The sequence below is a fragment of the Drosophila guanche genome, unplaced genomic scaffold (genome assembly GCF_900245975.1).
Source record: "Drosophila guanche unplaced genomic scaffold, DGUA_6, whole genome shotgun sequence".
NCBI lineage: Eukaryota > Metazoa > Arthropoda > Insecta > Diptera > Drosophilidae > Drosophila > Drosophila guanche.
In genome coordinates, this window is record NW_022995749.1 from 6,775,084 (window position 1) to 6,794,048 (window position 18,965).

The following is an 18,965-nucleotide window of genomic DNA, read 5'->3' on the forward strand; positions in this document are numbered from 1 at the left end:
ATAAACAATTTTGCTGTTTGTTATTTATAATGGTGCAACAAGGGAGAAGCCGCCGACGCAAACCCAAATAAAAACGAGCATGAACGCTGTGAGACGCTTCGAAAGCGGCACAACTTGTATACCCTTTCCGGGCCGGAAAGGGGGGGGGGGGCGTGTGATAACACAGCACACTGTATGCAAAACTTTGTTGCTCTGGCTTTTATAGTCTCTGACAGACAGATACACATAGCCTTGGGGCTGTTGGTGCTGATGGAGAATATATCTTTATAGGGTCGTAAAGGTTTCCTTCTGTGTGCCATGACCACAAATACAATGTACCCTACATACCCATCGAGTACCAGGTATAACCATAGAAACAACGCACGGGGTAGATTGGCTATTTGATGGTGTATGTAACGGGGAGAAACCGAGTTTAATTCTGGGAATTTGTTGGGTGCAAGGGAGTGTTCTGTGTCTATGTTCTTGCTTGGATTTTACGTGTGATTACTGGGATAATGTCCACTCAGATAATATTAGTGGCAAGGGCTTCCCGTAACCTAGTATGCTGTGCGCTTTCTTCACTCTATCTTCTTCATGCAACATTAATTACAGATATTACGAGTCTAAAAAGACACCATGGAAACCTGCGTAGCACTTATCACATGTCCCAGCGGGTATCCCTTAAGTCGTCTTTGGTTTTTAGCTAACTTTGTAATGTTGTTGCCTGTGTTTGTAATTGTGCAACCATTATTTTAGCTATTGTTGCTATCGCGTTTGTTGCATTGTGCGAATGCAGTTTTAACAAACGACTGACGATAACAATCGCTGGCAAATTGTCCCAAGCGGGGAGAGGGTGGTGAGGAGTGGCAGCGGAATGCGTGAGTCCAACACATTTGCCACATTCCAAAAACTGACAAACGATATGCCATACACCCGGTAGTGCGATGGGCGAAACAAGCCCCCGCGGGCTGGCTGGGGAAAGTGCGGAGAAAGGTGCTAAAATTCCATGACACAAAATGTAAAAAAATAAAAAATAAACCGAACATTGAAAATAAAATGGCGTGAAGCACGCGACGGCAGCAACAAAAGTAAGAGGCAACAACTGTTGCAAAATGAATTGCATTACAATTTATGTTTAGAAATTAAAACTTGGCACTGTGGCACTTTGTGTTCTTGCTGCGGTTTCATTTTGTGGCTGCAACGGGAACGGTTGGTGCAGCTCTCTGGAAGGTAAATAATATACAAATTGATTACTGGATTGCTAGATCCAGTGTCATGGAAAGGTGTTAAAAATAACAAGGAATTTCCTACAATTGAATAAATAGTGGAACTACACCGATGAGTACGATACAAAGTCAATTTCCTAAGCCATAAACCTTGAAAGGTACGCCAACTAATTGACTTTTATCTATTCACAAAGACTTAATTGTAATTACCTCCCACAGCATCTACTAACTTCTATTTGAAATCCCTCTTAATCTGTAGACGGACAGGAGTTGACTCCTTTATCCCCCGCTAGCTTACATTTCCTGCCCCTCTTATGTGCACTCCTTAAGTCGTGGGGCAACAAAACGTTAGCATACTTTTCAGCTGCGCAAACAGCAAAACAAGAGACTCGGTCGGGCACCACAATCAATTAAAGTTGCGCTGTGTCGCTGGGTTGTGGACATCTCTAGCGTTAGTTGGTTTCTGTGGCACACAGCTGCTGCCATTACAATGGCTACACGAGAGCACGGCTGAGGCTGGGGCTGTGGATGGGTTTGGGGTTTGCTCTACTGTTCCAATTATTGTCGCCCTTTCACCTGCTGCCTGTGGTCTATTTTTTTGTTGCTGTTGCTGGTGGTGTTCGGTTTTAGGTTTTTTGGGTGCGTTGTTGCTGTGGCACTTTTAATTTCCCAGTCGAACTGTGGCGCCTTCCCCATGCCCCCATGCCTCGAGCGCTTCTAACCGGAAGCGTATTGTTATGTATTGTCCTTGCCTCCCTTTTTGTTGTTGTTGTTGCTGAACAACATCCGCTTACTGGCAGGCTCTTTAATTACGGCAAGCCTTACGTTTTTGACAGTTTCCTCCTCCTCCCTGTTGCACTTGACTCTGTTTTGGGTCAAGTTTTTACGTTTTTGGGGGCAGTTAGATTCCTGGAATCAGGAATTGGGCATTGGACAGCAGGGAATTTAATGCTCTGTTGGCTACGGGAGCAGCATTACGAATTTCCATTGAAATGGCCAACAGTCTGGAAGGGAAAAACCTTTGCCAACCTCTTGGTACTCTGCTGCTCCACCAAGTCTGCCCTGACTAGTCTCTGGTTCCTGTTGAACCTGCTCTGCTCTGGCAATGTCCTGCGCAACCAATTAATTTCCTACACTGCGCATACGAAATATCGATGTAATTTCCTTGCAAACGGAATTTATGGCACCATTTCAGGAGGCATTAGAAGCTGCCAACCACCAGCCAGCAACCAGCCAACTGTCTTTATTGCAATTACATTTGCCATTTTCCATTTTTGATGCGTTCGCTGATAGAACTCCAACCCGCAATACGCAGTGTTGTCCAGGTGTAGTGGGACTGTGTGCAGAGCTGATGATTTATGCATTGGCCAACACCTTTTGGCTTAAAAAGAGTTGCAGGGGGACAGTGTCTGTTTCTGTGGCTGTGCCTGTGTGTGGCAGCTTATGTAAATTCGTGCGAATCGCGTTTTCAATTTTTGCCTCTTGTTGTTTTTGTCGACACGGTTGGAAATATGCAAATGAAGCTCATAATTTGCTTACAGCTAAAGGCGGGAAATTACCAAAAATGAACTACGATGCTGAACAATGGGCAATGGGCAAAAGGCAATGGCAGAGGAATGAAAGTACGTGAGGGAAACTTTTGGCCACAGGGGCAGGGGCAGCGGCAGCGCACAAACTTTCTTTCGGTGCCCCGGCCCGGACCTGGCCAAGCAGTAAAAGATAGGATAGGTTTACTCTCCCGCCACCACACCCCACACACAGCCACGAAATGTACACCAGGTCCTGCCACTACTTTTGCTCCCAAAAAAACAAGTAGGGAAACTTTAGCACTGCACACATGACCCATTAATAAGTGCACAGCAGAGGAGGAGGGGCTTGAAGGGGCTCCAGGGGCAGTGGTTGCACGTTGTCAACATAAATTTTATAGGCAGGCTACTAGCCTGGTGAACTGTTGGTGGTGGCAAAGTTTACACTTGCAAGCAATTTAAATGCGTTTATCTATTCGTAAAATGTGCCCAAAAACGGTCTGCGCAAGTACGAGAAAAACCTCAAACAGTTTGAGGATTCGCCCTGGAATATTCCACAACTGTTGTAGCTCAAAATCAAGGGAGGGCGCATCTTGATGTCAATATATCGAGCCAGCTGAAGGTCAAGGCTGCAGGCATAATTAAAAATGCAACTATAGCGAGTGCCACCCACACACACTACACACTCGTATCTTCTGGATAAATGTAGTCAGTAAGTGTAGCTACAGAATTGCAGTCACAGTCAGTCGGGGCGGGGATGGCCTGCCAATGGCAAGTCAATGATAATGAGTCAAAAAGCGGAAGCTATGAATAAATTTACTATGTGCACGAGAGTGCAACTACAACTACACAGACACAGCTGCATGAACAAGTCAAGTGCTTAATATGCAAGAAACGTTCGCACGGGTCAGGCAGGTGCATGTCGTGCAACGAATGGATATCGTGCAGCGACCCAATAGATAGCTAGATGGGTGGATGGATGGATGGATACATAGATACTTACCCGCATGCGCCATCAACTCGATATACGTAATACCCAAATCATGATTGGGGGCCCATCCAATATGCCTCCAATTAACTTAACGTTTTGCGTTAAGTACGTGATGTGTGGCCTGTGGCATGCCTCTCCCTTAAACGGCTTATCCTAATTATAATTTGTGCAGACCAACATCGAAAGGCCTGTCAGGGGTTTATCATATTAATGGTTGCACCTACGGGCTGAAACAAATACCAATTGAAATATTTTTGAGTTTCGATTTAAAATTATATTATGTATAAACGATTTACATCCATTTACTTATTGATTCGGAGACTCTGCACTGCAGAGTGCATGGAAATCATTTCATTGTTAGCCAGTCTTCGGGCATGTCATCTCACACAAACTTGACCGCACAGCGGGCAGAGGCTAGCATCCTGTGGGAGACCAACTCACCGACACATAGAGAGAGAGAGAGAGAGAGACAGCGACAGAGGCAGGAATGGGCTGCTGGGAGGACGTTCATTTGACGTCAGCGGCGGGGCCTGCACTGCTTTTGGGGCAGGTGAAGCAAATTCAATTAAACTTTTGCTGTTGTCACTAAAGCCCACACCAGCCGCCAACCGCCCGCCCGCCCGCATTGCTTCCATACAAATGGGCAAGTCACGTTGGTCCATTTGCAGTCCACGTTTCACATTTGAGCGGCTAGCATTTAGCTTTAAATAAATATTTAAACTACCATAATTGGAAATCTAAAAAAGAAACAGTGCAATTAGCTGTGGGTCAAACGATGGCCACAACTTTTGACAAAATTCTAAAAGTTTTCTCGCTTTTAATCGGAAATGGAAATATTTCTTGGCCAAAATTGAACCGCAGCTTTCGCAGTTAATTGGGTTATGAGCACAACTTTCCCTCATTCTCCATATCTGGGTGTGTCTGCTCTTCTGTGTTTTTAAAGCCTTGTGGCTCTGGCCTTAAGCGCCTTGACCATTTCTCTTAGTTTGTTCTTTTCCTTTATTTTTGTGTGGAGTTTTATTGGGGGGCTCTTCAATTTTTAATTGCAGCTAATTAAAAAAAAAACGCATCAAAACAGGATGTAGAGCAGAAATGAACAAACTCAAAGTGTGCAAAATTGCAACAGGGAAAAATGCTACCAACAATGGTAAATGGGCAATGAACGAACTTTGAGTGCTCTCTCGTGATTAAAAATAGAGAAAGATTAAGGAGCAATAAAGCGAATAGATGGAAGATTTCTCCCTGACTGTTTTATCTACACACGTAATCCAAAAATGTACACGAAAAACGTTTACATTTTCCATGCCTGTCATTCGTGACAATAACTTTTCTTGGCGAATAATTTAAACACAATTTCCACTTTGATGTAGAATTCTCATTGAATGGACTTGACACAAATTTGTAGATAACTCAACATACCCTATGGCCGCCTGCACATCCATATAAAAAAGGGCAGATAAATATTTAACAAGCTGCACAGGCTCGCATGGATGGGCACACACACACGCACACACTTGTTGGAGCACACACTTCAAAAAAGAAACTTTGAGAGACAGCCAGAGAGAGAGAGAGAAAGACAGAGCGAGCGATAGCCACAGAAGGAGAGCTAGAGAGGGTGAAACAAGGAAGAAAGAGCTGCAAAGGATGGAATGGTATGGCAGGACACAGTCGACACTTAAACATTAAGCAACAAACTCTCGACGTGATAAATTTGCCGTACTTTGAGGGAAATGAATATAAATTTTTCACCCAAAAAACCCCGGCAACTTTGGCCAGTTCTAGGATGTTGAAATTACAGAGAAAGCAAAGCTATGAAGAAAAGGAAATGTAAATACAAGTAAATTTACAAACATACATACAAATATTAAAATTAAAGGGCAACTTTTGAAATAAAACAAAAGATTCCGAGCATAAGCAAGGCTAAAGAAAGAATTTCTTCAGAGGCTCTAGGGAGATATTTTTTAGTCACAAACTGAATAATTTTAAAAAGTATTTCTGTATTTTCAAGCCTTTTCTTTTTCTATGCAACAAATTAAAAATGAACAACGTTTGATGTTGACCATTTGGACTTTTTGTGGCCATTAAGGTAATACAAACTTGTGCTGTAAATTCAGACACAAATAAAACATTTTACTAGCATTTATAGGCATGCCAAAACAGGAAGGCATTTTGAAGGCTTTAATGCTGATGCTGAATGTGCAGTAATAATAAACAGTGAGAATTCAGTACGTAGAAAGGGCTAATGGAACATGGAACCTGGAGCTGCAAGCGCTGAAACCTAATTCTACTCGTTTTGAATAAAGAATTAGATAATCGCCAGCTCATGGTATATGGCGAATCCTGTACTCAAAAAGGACAGCGAAGATTCGGTTCGAAAGACAAATGGCTCATGGTGGAGTTTTGATAATTCGTAGGATACATTTGCAGGAGTCCAATTAGGCAAACGCAGATGGCCTCCCTTGTCTTATTTTCTCCCGAAAGTAGTGATGGATCCTGTGCCCCAGCATTGTATACTCCTCTCAGATATAAAGCCGCAAATACTTTAATGTCTGAGCTCAAATGCAACATGTCTAAGGCTCTCTACAATTCGTAGGCCAACAAGATGAAACATCAGCCAGACGAGCAGACAGAACGACAGAGAAACAGACAGACGTTGGTCATTTTTTGGGCAGAACAAAGCCGAGCCTACTGGCTGTCAGTTTAGGTTCTCTCCGTCTCGGTCCTTCCTTGTCTGCCATTCCGCTTTCATGCTTATCGGACTTGGTTTGTGCTGTTTTTGCAGTTGCTGCATACTTTTAGGCGCACATCACGCCATGTACTAAACTTTTTCGTGGGCCCCAGCACAATGGTTCATTGCACTGCACCTCCCTCTACTCCTCCTACTACTGCAATGAAAAATGCTACGCGCCAGAGTTTTATTGCCCGGAAATGCCTTTTCGGATGCCAGACGAGGGCCCCGAAAACTTTTACTTGCAAAGGCACAGCCCCACGAATAATCCCTTCCAGAGAATCAGGCGCAAAGCTCGAAGTGCAGTTGCAGTTTTTGGGTTTTGCGATTGTCGCATGTTCGAACGCAGTTAACGGACATATGGGAGGCAGTGTCCCAAGCTTCGATTATGGCAGCTAATAAAAGATGCACACCGCACGTCACCGCACGTCACGTCACGGCACGGCACTCCACACCCCACGCCACGCCACCGCTCCATAGGCGCATTCTAAAATTCTGGATTTATGGGCATTTTTTATGGCACTTTGGATTATTTTTCTTGTTGCAACAGCAAAAGCTGTTGTGAATTCTTCTTGCACATTTTTGTAAAGTTGTTCCTCGCCTTGTCGCCTGTGTGGCAAGAGGTCATAAAAATTCAATTATGTGAATGGGTGCGGGGGCTGAAAACAAGCGAAAGAAAAGCCCATAAAAATGAATGAATGCTGATTTTCTCAGAGAGAGATACAAAAAGTCTGCGCCTCTGCGAAAAGTATGCCACACACATTTTTTTTTAATATTATTTTACACGGCTTTGACACACATGCATAAATGATATACAAATGCGGGAAGGGAAGGGAAGGGTCCTCCACACACACAGAGAGGTGGGAGACCGACTGTGTGTAAGCTGCTGGAATGGACTGCTCCAGGGTTGTGGGAAACGTGATACCAAAATTACCAAAATGTAGCAAACAAACACCTAGAGCTGCCAACCTCCCCTTGAGAGCACCTAAGACTTGGCGTGTGCCGCCTTCAAATCTTGTATCTTGTATGCAAAAGTGGTGAGAGTAGGGATGGAAAAACGAGGTGGAAACTACATACTTGGGAAATGGAATAGAAATAGGGGAAAAGGGTGCCCCATGCTTGAGCAAATGCAGGAACTAAATGGGAACGGGAGCTGTTCCGGTTTCAAATTCAACAGAAAGATGCGCGTAAAGGTTGTGTGGGTTTGAAGTAACTTAAAGTTACAGCTGGTAAATAGAAGCACTTTCCTACAATTATTTAAGCCACTATTTTGAGGCATTTACCACGCCTAAAGTTGTAATTTGAAAGATATTTAAGATGTTTCTGGAGGAGGTTGTATCTCTTCTCTCTGCTAGAATCGACAGCCGTTTAGCCTGTGGCTTCATCCCACAAATAGCTAGAAGAAATTGGTTGGTGCCGCTTTATAGGCAACATGATCCATCCATCTCTCTCTTTCAGCGTGGTAAACACTTTTACATTTAAATATTGACCCCCGCCATCAATTGAGGGATCCAAGTCTGATGGATGGCTCAGCATTCGAGAGGTTAAATGCCTGCTTATACATATCCCTTCCAGGCACTGCTCTCTGCTGTGTGTTTTATCACAAAACTTTGCATTATTCTCCACTATGCTGTAAGTGGCTGGGTTTTCGTGTCTTTGCTTTTTTCCCTACTCTTTGGCCCCTGTGTGTGCTCCTGTGGCTGTAGTTATTAACCTCTTTTGGTGTCCGCTTTGTTGCACTTGATAAACCATAGCCGTATAAGCCATAGAAGCTGCTTATGTATGTAAATAGGCTTGGCATATCCGTACTTGGAGGCTTTTGGCCCTTCCGCCTGGTGGGCCCCAGTACGGCACCCATACACACATTTGTTTGCACTTGGCTTAAGATAATTGCCACTCGACATGTGCGGGCAGGACACAGGAAGTGTGTGGCTAAGGAATGGAGGATGATCAACGGTATATATTTGATTGACAACTCACATCATGGCTACTCTTGAGCAGCACGCAAGTCATTCGATAACTTCCTGCTGCGCCCCAGCCCAAAATTTTCGACTGACATGTTTTGATAAATTGTTTGATTAATGGACGTATGTGCGTAAATATGATTTAAGTGCGGCTGCGAAGGGCTGGCGTATCAATGGAGGAAGGAGGAGTGCTGCAAGGACACTTCATGGCTGTGACCATTAAAAATAATTTCCTTTTGCGTTCGCCTAAAAGCGCACTCCAAGCCGCAGAGAGGAGAAGCGACAGCGATTGCGGAGAGGGAGAGAGACAGCGCACAGAGAGCTGAAGATTACAAAATCTGTCGGATGCCAGAGCGCTCTTCATAAATCAAAGTGACACCCATGACTGCCACACACACTGACAGACACTCGACATAGAGAGAGACATTTTGCACATTTCCGTTGCGCTCATTAAAAAATTGAGCGCCATTTGCCAAAAGCGAAACAAGCGGGGCCCGGCCACATTGCGTGGTTGGGGGGCAAAAGATGCAAGAGAATTTTCATTGCGGCTGAGCATGCATATGTATAAAAAAAAAACTCCACTCGAAAAACTAACACATCATAAATCTTGCACAAGTATCCTTAAGCGTCACCACCCCCACCAGCAGCAGCCCCAAATCATGGCAGCAAAAAAAAACTCATCCACATAAAAGGCAAAGCGTAGAGGAGACGGGCACAAGTGACTTGTGTTAAGATTTTTGCTGTTTTTAATTACAAAAGCCTTCAAAACGGTTCGTCGGGCGCCCATAAATATGCAACACGATTTTCACGGCGTTTTCATCCTCTCTCTCTCTCTCTTTCGGTCTCCGCTTTACCTACTGCTCATATGCAATAAGAAACTTTGCCAGAGGCCCAGTCAAACGCTCCCGTGGCGCTTACCCATGACATGTCCAAGCTGTCGTCAACGCCGTCTCATCTTTGGCAGCCTTCAGCACTCGGCCCCTTTCACGGCGCCTCCTTCCTCATAGAGGAAAGAGTCCTTGCCCGAAGCGTACTTTTTTGTCAGTGGCCGCAGCAGCAACAGCTAAACTTGAGACTGTTGGCACGTGCAATATGCCGCCCCGCACTCCTGCGGGTCCTGCTCCCTTTTCTCTTCTGGCGTTTCTGTGCTAGCAAAACTTCTGCCGCTTCCCACTCCCACATAGTTCAATATGTTCTCTAATGAAAGTTGTGCCAAAGTGTGATATTGATTGTAGCACAGATAGAGAGCTAGAGGGGGGGAAAGATAGGGGATGAAGGCAGAGATAGTGAACGAGATTTAGATTGAGATTGAAAGAGCAACAGAGAGAGAGAGAGCGAGTCCCTCAGGCCCCAAGCAGAATTTCACTTCAGTTTCTGCAAGTTTTTCGTGTAACTTTTGTGAGATGAAAAGTCCTTCTACTTGTATTTGCATGAGAGTGGCTCAGCTCGACTCTTGGCGGAAATAAATCATCACTGGCTTAGCTTTAAGGTAAGATTGAAGACTTTGTGTAGGTGGAGGAATGCGAAGAGTTTGGATTGTGTTGGTTATTGCCGTAAGAAGAGGGGCGCAATTGAAAAATAAATAAATAAATAAAAAGAGACACTTTTCAATTGTACATTATTCTGAGTGCAGCTTGTAAGCGAATTCTAGCTTCAATTGATTCAAATTGTAACTGGAATCAGCCAAAGCTGTCTCACATTTTACCCCTCCCGAGACTGTCAACATTTTCGCTAATTGCAAGAGCACTTCATATACTTTTCACGGCATTTCTTATCATCCAAATATGCAGCTCTGTTTGTGCACGTGTAAATATTCGTAGTCTGTGCTAAGTATTCCTAGGGCACAGTTCATTTCCCACTTCAATGGCAACGCTCCATGAAAGAGGATTCCTGCACCCGCATGGCATTTGATACGATTTTATTCATCCATGTCCTTGTCGTGTGTCTCCCCCAGACTGCCGTCCATGCCGGGCGACAACAACCCCCAAAGTTTTGGCTCCCTCAAGCCCATGCCCAACATCAAGCTCTTTCGGGGAACACCCCAGTCCTGCCCCTGCACAACTTCAAGTAGTGAACAACAAAAAAACAAAGGCAAAAGAGAGAAACACTTCCACTTCCACTTCCGTTTTGCATTTGATACTAGGGTAATTCATGCTCCTCATCCTGCTCCTTCTGCTTCGCTTTCGACGCCTGACGTCTGAAGGTTTTTGTTGCGCTTTTCTTTTTTGTTGCCCATCAACTTTTGCAGATTTTTCCAGCTTCCTCTCTGTCACACTTTCCTGTTGCTGTAGCCCTGGGGATATCGTCTAACCCTCGCAGGGAAATGCAATTTACAGCACTACAGCAACAACAATAACAATATCCTTAAAAGGGACAAATAAAAATAAACAAACAGACAGTCTCATTTCCTAGATAATATTGTTGTAGATGTGTTTTGCTAGTTGTTGTTGCCATTCCGTCATTAATCCTCAGCCTCCATTCCTACCCTCAATACACCTTTGTGCCTGATCTGAGCGAAAATAAAGACGAAGAAACGAAGCAGAGAGATGAAAAAGCAAACATCATAATTGACCTCATTATAATTGCATTTCGTTTTCCGTTCTCTTCTCTGTGTCTTTTGCAGGTCAGTATCTGAGATGAATGTCACATCACTATACGAGTACGCTGGGTAAGCCATTGGATTTAAGCTTAATTATGGTGCAAAAATTATTGATTGAATGTTGAGTGAACGATGCAAAGGCAAGGCCCGAGTCCGTCACTGATGGATACTCAATGTCATAATATTCCACACCGCTCCATCTGTTTCGGATTATGCACATACGTGGATATATTTTCCTATTCAGTTCCAGTTTTTAATTTGTTTTTGTTGTCTTACTGGCCAAAAACCATAAAACCATAAAACCCACAAACCGAAAACAAAAGCTTTTAAGGCAAAAATTCAAATAAAAATTTCATCAAACTTTTGCCGAGTGGCGCAGAGGATTGGATGGCGGACGGACTGGCAATGGCAGGACAACTTGAACTTGGTTTTCGCTTTTGGCAGCAGCTCATGCAGCTTTATAATTGGCATACAAAAAGTACCAACCAATGAAAAGCGATACAAAGTTGAGAGAGTCGCCCTGCTCCATGGGGAGAGTAAAAATAAATAAGCACAGTCCCCCCCCTGCAGTTCTGTTTTGCTTAAAGTTTAAGTGGTTATAGTATATACTTTTATTTTTTAGCTCTTTGTTGTTGAATTTCAATGAGTAGGAGTTGTATAGTTTTAAGCGAAATTATTAACTTGCGGGAAATTAAATGAGAGCCTGCCCAACGTCAGAGATTCAACTTTTAGCGTGTAATATTTGCGCGTGACTGGCCAATTTGTCAATCAGCCAAGGGTCAGGGCAGTCTGCCGTAAAATGTGTAAATATAACAGACTCTTGCCTACGAGAATTCTGCAGAAATTACGCGCAACAGACATCTGTTCCGCGGTACATATTTTGAGATCATTTAGCGTAAGTTCACTCTGTTTTAATTCATGTGAAATTGATGTAAAATTGCCTACAAATTGAAATCACTTTAAATCATTCAAAAGTTGAAAACTGCCATTAAAACACATTTAAAACTAACATGTAGAATGCATGCTATCTCCATTCCGCTTATTTAAACACTTAAAAGAGCATTTCCAGTTGAAAAAAAAAACAATTTGACAATTTGTCAAATGTTTTAAATTGAAGCGTTCATTTGATTATTTTCGGTGCAGCGTTAAACAATTAAATGTTCGTTGTAAATTGCTTCATTTTTTCGTGTTCGTGTTAACGTATGCGTATGACAAAAGTGAAATACAAACTCATGTTTAACAATTTAAGCAAATACAACGATAAAAGTGAGCGGACAAAAATTTGCGGTGAAGCAAAAGTTGGTACGAAAAACTGTACAGAAAACACACAGCCAGATTCAAGAGTCCATGTCCGTGTCTGTCCGTGTACGCTGGATGCTGGATGCTGGATGCTGGATGCCATTGCTGCTGCTGTTGCGAACTCTGACCCGCCCAGTGCCGGCTGGCATATGCAGTTCTTATTTCTTTTTCAATATTCACGCAGCATGTAAGGGGAGGGGAGTGCTCGCTTTTTGCTGAATGTCATTGTTGAAAGTTATGCTGGGGCGAGGCATGGTGGCTGGCGAACAAAATCGCATTGCTCTCGCTCAATGAATTATAATGTAGGAGACCAGAACCCCTTCTCCCCCCCGGTCAATTTGTATTGTGTCGCAGTGGGACATGGCACAGGGTGGTGGTGGTGCCACAAAGTGGGGGCTGACATCTTTGCATAATACAAACTCAAATCAGGCAGATGTGTGGGTAGCGCACATTTTGGGCATCCAGGGATGCCTGTCAAGCTTAATGGCAAGTAAAGTAACTTTGGCATTTTTGTGGCATGTATTTCCGCCCCATTCCTCACGTTTTTTGTGCCCTTGATGGCTGCTCTTTTGGCCCACTGGCAGCTGGCAACTGGCAGCAGATTCTTCTTTCATTTGTAAACTACATTCCTAGTTGAGTGAGCGAAATTTGCTGTGGCAAACGATAATGAACTTCTTTTTAGTCTTACTTTTGATAAAATATTTGTATGGAAAGGGAATGGACAGAGCAAAGTTGAAGGAGAAATGGATCATGGAGTGTAGCTTTAGTGTGACTGTTGAAAGTTGCCCATACTCTGACCAACACAATCCACCACGACGCCAAGCCACACAAACACACACACACACACACACATGTGGCGTATGCTTAATTTATTTTCTTAACCTTATTGGGGGGGAAGGAACCATGAGCACACTGAGAAAGCAAACAAAAGCCTTAATTAAATTACGGCAAATGGCCCCTGCCAGAGCCCTCGAAGTTTTGAGGCGTTTCGCATTAAGGTTACGGTTACGGTTACTGTTTGTGTTTTGCTCTTCGATGGTAGACTTTTGAAGTAGTCCTTAGAGTGGAAGAAAACTTAGCTATGACCTGCTTAAAGGCATCAGAGCGGAGCTGTCGGGCGCCCAATTAAAATGCTAAGATTTTTGTGCTGACTCTTAGCCTGACGCTGGGGTTTTTCAATCAACATTGCGAGGCAACAACGCAGCACACACATGGGCTAATTTATTTAGCAAGCAATTGGCACGTAAAGGGTTAATTGTCAGCCAGTCAGCAGAAATCCTGACTCTGCTTCATCGATTCTGCATTAAGTGCACATGTTGTTGCCCCCCACTGCCGGTTAACGCCTTTTTGTTTCCTACTTTACTTGAACGCCTTTTCATAGCTCAGGCCTAGGCGTTGCCTGCTTTGCTGTTTATTTTATTGCCTATTGCTATTAATTATACAATTTACTTATTGTTTAAAAACAGATTGTAAATATAAAGAGAGAGTTTTTTTTTTTTTTTTTTTTTTTTTTTTTTAAAAAAAAAAAAAAAATTGCTGCGGGCTGCCTTGAGACCCGCACCTCTCAAAACCCAAACTTGTGGCCATCGTGTCATGACCTTTGCCACCAGGGTTGATTGCCTGGCTGTGGATTATTGAAATGCAAATGTAAAAATCACTCATACGCACCATTTGACAGGTGCTCCAGCCTGCGGGCGAAATCATAGTTTGCAGCTCAAGTAAATATAAATAAATATATACAAACATAGATAAACAAGCTAACAAGAAGCTCCCACACCTGCAGCATAGAAAAATATCAGAACATGGGGTATAAATGGGGGGTTCCATTTTTCAATTGCTCGGCAATAAAGAGCCAGTTTTTTGCAACAATAAGTTTCAGATGCTGGCAGCTATGTACATGTATTGACTTTCAATTTGAGTGTCCGACTGGACAGCTCCCCAAAAAGAGGGAAAAGACAGGCGAAAAGAGGGGAGGAGAAAGTGTTAAATGGTACTGCCAATTGAAGAGGAATACTCTGCTCAATATAGCTGACAAATTGTACGCTTAATTGAATGTAAATATAGCAGATAATTAATTTATTCTATTTTACATATTTATTTGCCCAAAAATGGCTAAAAAGTGTGGCTCTTAACTCATCGAAAATAAATATTAAATAGTTAACTATAAGCTTTATTTTTAATTGCAGCTAAAATATGACCCAAAATTCGAAGTGCACTTACTTCAGTTCCCTTACATTTTTTGCCATTTATATTTATATTCATACAACATTTCGCCCCAGTCAGCGCATTCATTTCCCACCTGCAGCACTCTTCAAAGAGAGCAGAAAGAACGCGCATTGCACTGGGGGCAGATACCCTTTGGCAGATCGCATCTATTATAGATTACATTTCCCATGGGTCTCCATAGATTTTGCAAACATTTGCCAATTGGCAAACAAATGCCAAATAAATCAAAATCCTCTGAAAAATGAAAAAAAGAATTGTACTAACAAAATGGAAAATGGAAATGGAACCCAGCCCCTGTGGTGCCCTTAAAAACTTGTTCCCTTGGCCGCCTTACAAGCCAACCTCTCTGTTTGCCCCTCAACTGTACACCTGTTCGCCCCACCATCACCCCCTCCTTGGCTTGTACAAACACGTAATCGAATAATCCAATTTGTTTGCGCAAAAAAAAAGAACTGAAACTTTTTTCATAGTAAGGCTTCTCTTCAGTTGACGACGACAATGGCAGGGCTCTCGGTCTACGGTTCGGGCTCGAGCTCTCTGACTCGTACTCCCCAACCAAATTTGTGCCCTGTTTCTCTCATCCACCTTCTCAGCTAATTGTTTGAGTGAGTTTTGGGTGGAAACGTAAGTGCACAGGGCCCCAACCTACAACTGCCAACCGCCAGCCATGGTAGCGCCTCGCAAAGACCTTGTTCAATTTGAAATTGTCTGCAAAATGATGTAATTGTTACCTGCTAGTTGGATTTTGATAGTTACCTCAACTTTCGTGTCGACCCCAAACCCATCCTGAATTTATGTCTGTGGCAAAGTTTTTGCCAAGTTGGTGTGTGTCTGGGGGAAAAGTTCTCTGAATTGATTGAGAATTATAAATGGCAGAAAGATTTAATAATTAGCTTAGTCATGCATTCATCTGGGAATTATGAATGATTTTTGCAGTCTCTACTTATCTTACGTGCAAAAAGTTCTCTCAGAAAATGTTCTGACGTATTTTTTACTTCATTGCGTGCCCAAACATTTGCCGCCTCTGGTTAAAGAAATTAATTCAATTAATCCCGCCATTGAAGGTTATTGATTGATGCTTCTAATCGTGAAGCATCTCTCTCTCTACCTTTGCTCGTGGTTTTTTTTATTGGAATCCAAACTCTTTTCATCCTACCTTGATTACTCTTCATGTTTTCGTTCAACAAATTTTCAATTCCTCCATATTAAGTGGTTGCTTCTGTCCTCTTGCATTGCCTTTGCCTTTTCCTCAGCTATAACTATTTCCTCTTCCAATGAACTGCTTTGATGGAACATTTCTGTGGAATATTCAACCTTAAATCAACATTTTGTGCGTCTCTGCTAAATCTCTTCATTTCCATAGAAATTCTGTTAACATTTCTGTGCCATTCAGCTAACTGAATTGCTCAGTTTAACCTTTCAATCAGGTAAACGTTCTGTTGGTCACCAAAACCGATGTTATCCCCACAGCACCAGAGGACACAAACGAACCAACTCGACTCGACACAACACGAGCCGAGCCGACCCCCTGTGGCCAGCCATAACCAGCTGCTGGACATGTTGTCAGCCCTGTGCTTTTCGCACCCACATGGAAGCCCTCAGCCATGTGCTGGGTTTCCTCTTTTTTTCTGCTGCTGCTGCTCGTCAAACAGTGTCAACGAATGGAAGGGAAGGAAAGTTTTGCGTTGAGCTTTGTACTGGCATTGACAGTTTGCTCCTTGGGTGGGATCCTCAAGGCTGCAGCAGCTCTCAGAGCTCTCACAGATGAGTAGTAGACTTTCCTTGGCTAATCCTTCTACTTAGTGCTGCAACAAGAGCAGCCTAAGCCAAAGTAAAATGTTGCTTCTGCTGCGCCTCCTGCTCCTGGTCCTGCACCCTGCCAAAGCCAAACAAAAGGCAAAACTTATCTGCTGCTCCGCCGCTGTCCCTGTCCCTGGGTGTCCTCTACGGAAGCCATTGCGGGCACACAGAGGCGCACAGACACACAGGTAACCCAAACGGAAGCAGGAGGCGCGACACTTTATGACAGGTTGGATGGGACTTGGGGCTTGGGTTACTGCCACATTGCCAGCGCAACCTCCCCAAAAAAAGTAAGAAGACTGCAGGGTAGGCTTCCCACTCGTGCCTGCCAGGAATTAGGAATGCATTGTCTGACTCAGCACCAATTCCAACCAACCCCCCCCCCCCCCATCTCTTTCAACCATTCACTGGAAGACGCGACACAAATTAGCCATTTCTTTTTTTTTTTGTTGCTGTCTTTCCATTTGACTGTGAACAATTTTCAGTTTGCTTTGCAGTGCACAACCGGCAACAGTCGACGGGGGGCGCCTGGCTTACTCGATTCATTTTACTATTGTCTAAGGAAATTATCCCACAAGTTTTCAACCAAGAAAAAGATAATAATTCCCTTTTTTAAAATGCGACTTTCTGGATCGCGTTTTGTGTGCTAATTCGATTTAATTCAATGTAATTGCATTTGTGACGCTTCATCTTTTGAATCTTTGTGCTGCTGCAAGTGTGTGAAAATAACCCAACCAGTTTTCAGTTGCTGATAAGTGAAAGTCAAAGGCTAATCAATTAGTGCATACAAAACAAAAAGGTAGAGAGCTTATAACTGCTTTGGATATGAATTACTTAGAGACCATGTTGTGGTAAGGAAATTTCAGTGAAAATATTTGTTTAAATATTTATAGTAGATTTCGCGTAGCAAACGTTTCAAATATGTTTCTCCAAGTGCGCGATAATAAGGAAATAATCAAGAAATATACCCTAAGAACAAACGATTTGTCAGTCGGTTAAAAACCACAGAGAAAGTTCAAAGAATAATTATGTGGAAACTTTATATAATTTATTAATGCACACACTTTCAGCTCTTCAACTGTTTAAAACAAAAAGCATTCAAGAAAATACTGCACGAAGCGCCATTTGCATTTGCGTTCCATAAATTATATAATATCGTTCTTCCTTTCAACTCTTTAAATATTTTGTTTTCAAACATTTTTTAAATAAACTTTAAAATTCGAAATCCAATTTTTTCTATTGCTTGAGCAAATCAAGTGTAATGGGAAATATTTGCGTTGCCTTTGCCAATATTTGTTCACGTAATTTTCTATGGCAAGTGCGAAGGCCAAGTTTTTACCGGGTTTTTTTTTTTATCCTGCTTCGTGCCTGCCTTTGGGCCAATTTTCTTGTTGTTCACTCAAATGATGCGTAAAAATCACATTAGCGGCAGCCGTGCGACATTTTGGCATGGTCTCCTCTGTGTGCTCTTTGGTCTCCATATCTCGCTCCCTGAACCTCCCCCGAGAGTAGACCATGGCTTGGGTTAACTTTCACGTGGGTGGATTCTGCCCTGCAGCGTGTTGGCCAATTAAAGCTCGAGCTTCGAGCTTGGCCAAGTTTTTTAATTTATGTGCTGCGCATAAAACAATGCGGCAACAAAGTTTAATGGCACCCAGGAGTTGAGGTTGTACTCGAACACTCGGATGGCATTTATCTTAAAATTATGAAATGTTGTCTGGGGGGTTTCATCTTTGAAATCGAAAATTATTCGAGTGTTCTCATTATGTCATTAAGGCGGTTAATATAACATTTCCTATAGCAGTCAGTCCCATTTTCTACATTGATTAATGATGCCTGAAACTGTGAAATTCAAGAGAAAAATCTTCGTAAAATGAAACAGAATTTATGCTCCTATCTTTCTGTGTAAAATTGCATATTAAAAAGATTAAATTCGCTTTTTAAGTGCATTAAATATATTAAAAAGAATTTAATTTAAAGTTTAATATTAAAGTTTTCATTTCCTATTTTGATGCAATTTTAAAGAAATTTCTCATTAAAAGTGATTCATTTTGGGCACGCATTTTCGTGCATCTTCCCCCTCTACCCCGTTGATTTTGCCTCTCCCCCCCACCAGTTTGTTTCTAGTTTTTCCGGCATCCTTTTTTGTGTAGTGTTGTGTGTTGTGTGTGTGCGTAGTTGTTGTTGCGCTGCTTCTTTCCGGTAATCCTGTGTTGCCTGTTGACTGTGACAGGCGCATGAAAAGCATTTTACACATGGCAGCATTTTTTAATTTTGCCAGCCAGGCTTTTAGAAATGGTACAGCACATTGCCTCTCCCCTCATACCCCTAACTCTCATGTGTGTGTGCCCCTTACTAATTAGAAATAAAAACGCGAACTGCACTCGCATTTTGCTCATTACGTTTGCCCCCCCCCCCCCCCTCCCCCCTTTTTTTTCTTCCCCTTTTTTGCCCCTTTTTTTTTTTTTCCTCCCCCTCCCAAGGGGGCGTCTTCTTTTTTTCCGCGGTGTCTACCACCCCTCTCGGGTGGCCCCGCCCTGCCCCATTGGCCATCGCCCAATACCGCCCCCCCTCCTACCCCCCCGCGCGGGCGTTCTTCTGGTCTCTCTCGTGGGCGCCCTCCCGTC

The 18,965-nt window shown here is 43.0% G+C and overlaps 1 protein-coding gene across 7 annotated transcripts in view; it reads left to right on the forward strand.

The window, feature by feature from the left end:
* LOC117585606 (CUGBP Elav-like family member 6) overlaps positions 1-18,965 on the forward strand; it is a 100,051-nt gene that overhangs the window by 56,663 nt on the left and 24,423 nt on the right. For 5 of the 7 annotated variants that reach the window (XM_034275154.1, XM_034275156.1, XM_034275153.1 and 2 more), the window contains one exon: positions 11,038-11,082. The exons of the other annotated variants lie outside the window; for them this stretch is intronic. In XM_034275154.1, coding sequence (XP_034131045.1) covers positions 11,038-11,082 — 45 coding nt within the window. The remainder of the gene's footprint in view (positions 1-11,037; positions 11,083-18,965) is intronic. 7 annotated transcript variants of the gene reach the window in all.